This window comes from Vigna unguiculata, chromosome 10 (assembly GCF_037176805.1).
Source record: "Vigna unguiculata cultivar grain cowpea cultivar isolate G323 ecotype 2 chromosome 10, ASM3717680v1, whole genome shotgun sequence".
NCBI classification, from domain to species: domain Eukaryota; kingdom Viridiplantae; phylum Streptophyta; class Magnoliopsida; order Fabales; family Fabaceae; genus Vigna; species Vigna unguiculata.
Window position 1 is genome coordinate 52,142,401 of NC_140801.1, and position 7,986 is coordinate 52,150,386.

The 7,986-nt window shown below is 27.9% G+C and overlaps 1 protein-coding gene across 1 annotated transcript; it reads left to right on the plus strand.

The window, feature by feature from the left end:
- Positions 1-4,515: 4,515 nt before the first annotated feature.
- Positions 4,516-7,860, plus strand: LOC114166078 (glucose-6-phosphate 1-dehydrogenase, chloroplastic-like). Its single transcript, XM_028050732.2, has 10 exons — positions 4,516-4,855; positions 5,052-5,242; positions 5,384-5,478; positions 5,749-5,863; positions 5,990-6,195; positions 6,266-6,415; positions 6,513-6,633; positions 6,720-6,949; positions 7,042-7,242; positions 7,400-7,860. The coding sequence occupies exons 1-10, from the start codon at positions 4,645-4,647 to the stop codon at positions 7,647-7,649; spliced, it is 1,770 nt and encodes a 589-aa protein (XP_027906533.1). The 5' UTR covers positions 4,516-4,644; the 3' UTR covers positions 7,650-7,860.
- The last annotated feature ends 126 nt before the right edge of the window (positions 7,861-7,986 follow it).

The following is a 7,986-nucleotide window of genomic DNA, read 5'->3' on the forward strand; positions in this document are numbered from 1 at the left end:
GATGAGTTCTGTGTTTTAAAACATATATATGGAATTTGTCTAAGTTGAAACATATATGATCCATTCACGCGTTAATTCTTTGGAATATGATCCACTATATTTTAAATTAAGTGTAGTTATCTTGACCAAAATGTAAAAATACTTTTAATTACTCAAATATTAAAGAAAGTGACATCAAGTGACTAACCCGTTTTTTTTATGATTATATTTCTACATAATATTTCAGAATTCTATAGAATATTTAGAATATATGAGAATTTATTTATTACAATTACTAGTGAATATATATATATATATATATATATATAGATGGCAAATAAACTCGTCCCCGTGGGTATTGCCCGAACCCGTCCCCGTTTTGAAGGGGAATCCCCGCATTGACTGGGTATGAGTATAGGTATGGGGAATCTCCGACTTTTTCAATTGGGTATGGAGATAAGTATGAGGATGTACATATACCCGCCATAATACCCATCCCCGCCATATCTCCATTCTCGTTTAAATTATTAAAATATTCACAATTAATCAAGTAACCCCTATATATATATATTTTTTTTCTATTTTTTTTTCTTTTAATTATTTCATTTGTCATGAAACTTATTCTCATCTCCAATATATTTTTTATCTTATCATAACCGTTATGTAATTATGTTAAAATGATGTATGTTAATAAAAAAAAATTATGCCTCACATTTGAATATTTATATTATTTTTTAATATTTTTATTTATTATAAATTTTCCTTTCACATGAGAATGTTTATACTCTCAATTTAAGGTAATATAAATAAAATTCTTTACTTATTATTATTATTATTATTAATTTTTGTTTAATTTGAAGAAATCTTTTGTTTCATTAAAATAATTTTCGTTATTTTTCAACCATTAAGTATATATGTTGATATTTGAAAAGTTTTCTTAATTCTCTAAGATATTTTTCGTCTTATCATACCTTAGTTATACATTTGATTTCCTTTGTGTGATTTTTTTCGATAGTCTCTCAAATTATTTCTAAAACACACATTTGTTAGTTTTTTAATATTTTTATTTATTATTTTTATTTTCATCATGTAGAATAATATTTCGATATATTCTATCTAATTATTTTTTATTTTATAACTCATTATTAATCATAATGTAATTTTTTCACTTTAAATTTTGTTTGAAGTGGTTAAAATTATATATATATATATATATATATATATATATAATGATATTTAAGAATAGTATATGATAATTCACTACAAGAAAAGCATGAAATGGTGACTGATTTAGTCAGTAACCCATATCAGTCACTATTTTTCGTCATTGGTGGTAGTAGTTGATTTATTGTCTGAATCAAAGACTAAATTAGTGACCGATTCAATGATTGAATCGGTACTTGATTTAGTGACCAATTTAATTACTAATTTATTTGTAATTTAATGACAAATCTTTTTGTCACTAATGATATTTCTATTTATTTTTAACCACTTCAAACATAATTTAATAATTAGTTCTATAAGGTTTTTTTTCATTTTATCATACCTTAATTATACATTTGATTTCTTTTGTGCGATTTCTTTCGATAGTCTCTCAAATTATTTCTAAAACACACATTTGTTAGTTTTTTAATATTTTTATTTATTGTTTATTTTCATCATGTAGAATAATATTTCGATATATTCTATCTAATTATTTGTTATTTTATAACTCACTATTAATCATACTGTAATTTTTTTCACTTTTATTTACTACAATATAAAAATTTAATGTAATTTCTATGAATATTTTTGTCACTATCTAACATATATTGAAGTTCAAAAGATACAAAATCTATGTCAAAATTTTATTATTATGTTTATTATTTGTTCTTTGTGTCATTTTGATCAAGTGATGTATTATAACTTTGATTAGTGTATAAAAAAAAGATTCATTATAATTTAAAAAATTGAAGTAAACAAACATTTAAAATATATTTTAATTTGAATATTTGTTTTTCTTTTATTATTTGTTCTTTGTGTCATTTTGATCAAGGGATATATTATAACTTTTATTAGTGTATAAAAAAGAGATTCATTAGAATTTAAAAAATTGAAGTAAACAAACATTTAAAATATATTTTAATTTGAATATTTGTTTTCCTTTTATATTTTTTTGAAATATTTTTTAATTTTATCAACTAAGTTCATCAATGTTGTAGTTTGCAAATTTAATAAATGTTTTGGTTCACATAAAATTTTATTTGGTATTCTAATATAAAATGTAAACAATTATAATTTATTTTAAGGTATTTGGCATCGAAGAAAATCCTCCTAATATTGAATATTTCATAATATTATGTTTTCTTTAACGTAATTTTTTTTCTTTTATAAAAATTAATATTGAAGTAGTTAGAACACGAGTACGGGTATGAGTACGAGATTATACCCGTTACCCGGTGGGGATGAGGATGGAAAAAAAGTTTGATACCCGTTGAATTTGGGGATGAATTTTTTATGCGGGGATGGGTATGGGATAGCGAAACCCGTCCCCACCCCGCCCCGTTGCCATCCCTATATATATATATATATATATATATATATATATATATATATATATATATATTTATGCTTACTTTTTTACATAATTTTTCATACTACTAGAAATTCTCATATTACATGGGATTTTTCTTGTAAATTTGTTAAAAAAATTTGCAAGAAATGACTTTTTTCTATCATTTTTTTAAGATTTTTAATTGGCAGGCAATTCTTTCGTGGGTAATCATTTCCTATAAAATTATAAAATTTGTAAGTATTTTCTACAAAATTTGTTGCAAAAAGTGTTTCATACAAAATATTTTGCAAGAAAATTGATAGCAATTTCTTGCAATTTTTTTTTCACAACAAAATTTGTAAATATTTCTTACGAAAAAATTTTTAAAACAAAATTAACAGAAAATATGAATTTTTGTAGCAGTGATATATAATGTTAATTGAGTATGTCTAATGTAATTATGATTTTTATTTAAGTTAATAACATTTTTTTTACAAATACCAATACAAAAACTAATAATAGAATTCAAAGTTAAAATGTTCAAAAAATTAAATAAATTTGAGTTTAAATTTATATTTCTAACTACAATTTTTTTTCTTCAATTCCTACATTATATTCATAATAATTTGCTACAAAATTTATATGGAAGATAATGTTATTACCTTTAAGTATATTTTCATATTTTATAAAATAGATTTAGTTTCACATCTATTTTTAACAAAAAATAAATATATACAATATAAAGATACAAAAATATCTATTCTTTTACTACTATATGAAATTATGAAAATTTGTTGTATTACATTTGTGTATTGAATGCATATCTATCCATACCAACATAACTAATAGGTAACAAGCTAAATGTACCATATATTCTATTTGTATACATTCAACCCACTATTATTAAATAATAATTAAATTAAAAAATAAAAAATATTAGTCATTATATTTGCATACATTCAACACACTATAAAAAAATCATTAAATAATAATTAAATTTAAAACAAATTAATTAATCATTTTATTAACTAAATTATAGATAATTTTATAAACTAAATATCATAAAAAATTATGATTTGTTTTGAATTAAATCTAAATCGGTTACTAATATTAAATATTAAATATTAAGTTTTACCTATTACTATTATAAAGACTCTATTATTAATAAAAAAAATTACAATTTATTGGTTTGTAAATTAGAATTTAAATTAATCGGTTATCAATGATCAAGGTTTTAACATTTTATTATTATTTATTTTAAATTAATTTATAAATTTTAATTTATAAAATTATCTCTAATTGAGTTAATGTAATAACTAATTATTTTTTATTTTTAAATTTAATCACTATTTAATAATTCACTTTTAAGCCCCTACATATTTACTTTCAGTTGTAAAACCCAAACAATCTTCATTTAAGTTCTCATATATTATGTGTGACTTTTGCTTCCACTCTTATTTTTCTATGCAAATCACAACTATGATGAAAATACAGTCTTCAAAAGAAAAAAAAAAATTACTTTCTGTAAAATTAAAATATCAAATTATCTTTACTTTATGTATTTTAACTAAAGATATTTAATTTATTATATATATATATATATTTATACTTTCTACATATAAAAAAACACATTTAATTTTTTCCTATAATCAATATGGATGATTTGTGGGTTGCATACACATAGAAGCAATCTCTGCCCATTCGAAGATGTCTTATTTTTTGTTTCACATAACCAATGAATACTAATTTTCTTTACACAGCATTCATCTTTCCTTTCATTTATTATTATTATTATTATTATTATTATTATTTCAGAAATTTGAAAAAAAATAAAAAAGAGTAAGAAAATTTGGACCTCACGTTTCAGGATATTTTGTCATGCGTGTACAGAGCAACCCCTCCAATTTGATGTGGTCGTTTCCCATATCCAAAGGGCAATTTTGGCATGATGTCGCATTCATAAATCATAACACTTACAAGATTTTAACCATTTTTGTTTTCATCAACAATTAACTATATTAACTGAACTCCTGCACCTTGTTCAACTTACTGTTTCTGATCTTTGGATTTTTATTTTGTTGCTCTGTTGTTCTTATGTTTTTCTTCTGAAATCTTCAGTACCAACTTCTTGCATGGCCAATATTCTAGGCCCTTCTTTAAGCATAGTCACGGCCTATGCATCAAGAAATGAGCCACTTTTTTTCTCTAAATTCACTGCAGTAGGAGAAAACTCTCATTCACCACTATGGTTTTCTTGCACTCGCCCTAGAAAATCTGCAAGAAACCATTTTCAGCTCAAATCCTCAAATGGGCTTCCACTGAATGCTGTTTCTTCAAATGATGGTTTGTTCTTCCACCTCACTTTTACATGATCTGTTTTTTTTTTTTTCCTTTTGAAATGGTTGAACATGCCTTTTGTTTGATCTAGCAATTGTTTCTCCTTTCAATTAGAAATGTTTCAAATAGGTTAGAGTTAGCATTTAACTAAACTTGATTAGTTTAGCTAATGTCAAATGTCATATATTCATAAATTAATTAGGTTTAGCTGGAACTTCATTGGCTAAGGAAGATAGCAAGCTCCAACCACTTGATGGAGTATTTCCATTGTCAGACTCAGAATGTGCAGGATCCAATCTTAGTATAACTGTTGTTGGAGCTTCTGGAGACCTTGCCAAAAAGAAGATTTTTCCAGCACTGTTTGCACTCTTTTATGAAGATTGGCTACCTGAGGTTGGACTCGTTATTATATAGTGTTTAGTTTCACTTAGTAGTGATAGATACTTAATCTCTTGGGAATTGAGATGTCTTTTAGATGATTTAAATGTTTTGGAGCATTGTGTATGAGTCTGTCTGGTTGTAATCTTTATGCAGAATTTTATTGTTTTTGGATTTGCTCGGACTAAAATGACCAATGAAGAACTAAGGAACATGATTAGCAAAACCTTAACATGCAGAATTGACAAAAGGTAAATTTCATTACAGCAACCCTATTTGCTACAAAGTTGTAACAAATCATGGTTGAAGACAAACAAGTGTAAGGTTTAAAAAGTAGATGCATAACAGGTATTTGAATAAATGCTGTGAAATTTTTCTTTTCACTTGTATCTTTCTTAAGTCTATATCACCAAAGCACATTCATACAGTTTAACTTTTATGTTATTGGACTAAACCTTACCTTATACTTTTCCCCTACTCACCTTCATTTTATGTATATTGATACTAGTCTAAACTTGCAGGGAAAATTGCGAAGATAAAATGGATCAGTTCTTAAAAAGATGTTTTTACCATTCTGGTCAATATAGTTCTGAGGAGCACTTTTCAGAATTGGATATCAAGCTCAAAGAGAAAGAGGTAATATAATACTATCTGCCATATTACCCTGCTGCACTGAGCCCTGTACATCCATATATCAGAAAATCAAAAAAATAAAACAAAATTGGAGATTATACTGATATATTTGACAATGGTCTTTTGTAGGGTGGAAAATTATCAAACAGATTGTTTTATTTGTCAATACCTCCAAACATATTTGTGGATGTGGTGAGATGCGCTAGCCAAAAGGCTTCTTCCAAAGATGGATGGACAAGGGTTATTGTTGAAAAGCCATTTGGTCGTGACTCTGAATCATCTAGTGAGCTAACAAAATGCTTGAAGCAGTACCTCACTGAAGACCAAATATTCAGGTTCACTTGGTTCTTTTTTCTTTTTAAACAAGCTAAAGTGAAAAGCCTGGACTCATTGGAAATTCTTTAGGATTGACCATTACTTGGGCAAGGAGCTTGTGGAGAATCTATCAGTGCTTCGCTTTTCAAATCTTGTTTTTGAGCCTCTATGGTCCCGGAATTACATTCGCAATGTGCAGATAATATTTTCTGAAGATTTTGGAACTGAAGGAAGAGGAGGGTGAGTTCTGAGTAATCTTGTCTTATGCTTGTCTTGATGGTATTTCAGAGAATGATAATTCACACACCAATTGAACTGGCTTTGTGGTTTTCTTTAGCTATTTTGATCACTATGGAATCATTCGTGATATAATGCAAAATCATCTTCTGCAAATACTAGCTTTGTTTGCAATGGAAACACCAGTCAGCTTAGCTGCTGAGGACATCAGAAATGAAAAGGTAAAGGTCCTAAATGTTATGGAAAAATTTTCAACCAATATATTAATGATGTTCAGTGATTATTACTGAGAATGGTTTCAAATCAGGTGAAGGTTCTGAGATCAATGAGACCACTGCAGCTTGAAAATGTTGTTGTTGGTCAATACAAGGGCCACAACAAGGGTGGAAAATCATATCCTGCTTATACGGATGATCCAACTGTTCCAAAGGGTAGTCTTACTCCAACGTTTGCAGCAGCAGCTCTTTTTATAGACAATGCCAGATGGGATGGGGTTCCTTTTCTCATGAAAGCTGGCAAGGCTCTCCATACTAAGCGGTACACAAGTTTCCTTTTGAGTCCAGATTCTCTGCTAGTTTTCTCTGTACGGTTTGAAACTATTTCAAGAAAAATTTAAAATTTGTATCCAGTGCAGAAATCAGAGTACAATTCAGACATGTCCCAGGTAACTTGTACAAGAGGAATTTTGGAACTGATCTAGACAAGGCTACAAATGAGCTTGTGCTTCGTGTACAGCCTGATGAAGCTATATATTTGAAAATCAACAATAAAGTACCAGGTCTGGGAATGAGATTAGACAGAAGTGACCTGAATTTGCTTTTCCGAGCAAGGTACTAGACCTGAATTGGATATAACTACTGCTTGTGAAACATAGCTTACCAATCTTAAAAAAATTCCACATGCTAAGAATGCTCATTAGTATATTTGAGGGAATACTAACATGTGTTTGATGAGGGCATTAATACGAAACTTTGATTTTGTGTGAAGGTATCCAAGTGAAATACCAGATGCATATGAGAGGTTACTCCTAGATGCCATTGAAGGAGAGCGAAGGCTGTTCATTAGAAGTGATGAGCTTGATGCAGCTTGGGCTCTGTTCACTCCTTTGCTTAAAGAACTTGAAAACAAGAAGATTGCTCCAGAGCTCTACCCCTATGGTAGTAGAGGACCGGTTGGAGCACATTACCTTGCTGCAAGGCACAATGTTAGATGGGGAGATCTTGGTAATGAAGACTAATAAATGGCAGAGCTCTCCTATGATCAACAACATTCATTATTAGTTTCTTTCTCATCACATTATCGGACAGCTACACGCTTGTCTCACTGATGAACTTGTATAGTTACATCAAGTTCATACAAAAACCAAATTCCCCTAATGTAGTCTAGGGAAAGACTCGGGTGTCAAATCCAAAGAGATGGGATGAAATTTTAAATGAATTGTTTGTATAGATTCAGTCCTAAAACACAGAAGCAAAGATGAGAGAATGATAAAATGAATTAAAATGCATGTAACTAAATGAGCTATCACAGTGTGCATATGTATTGAGTAAATGGCTAATGCATGATGAAATGAT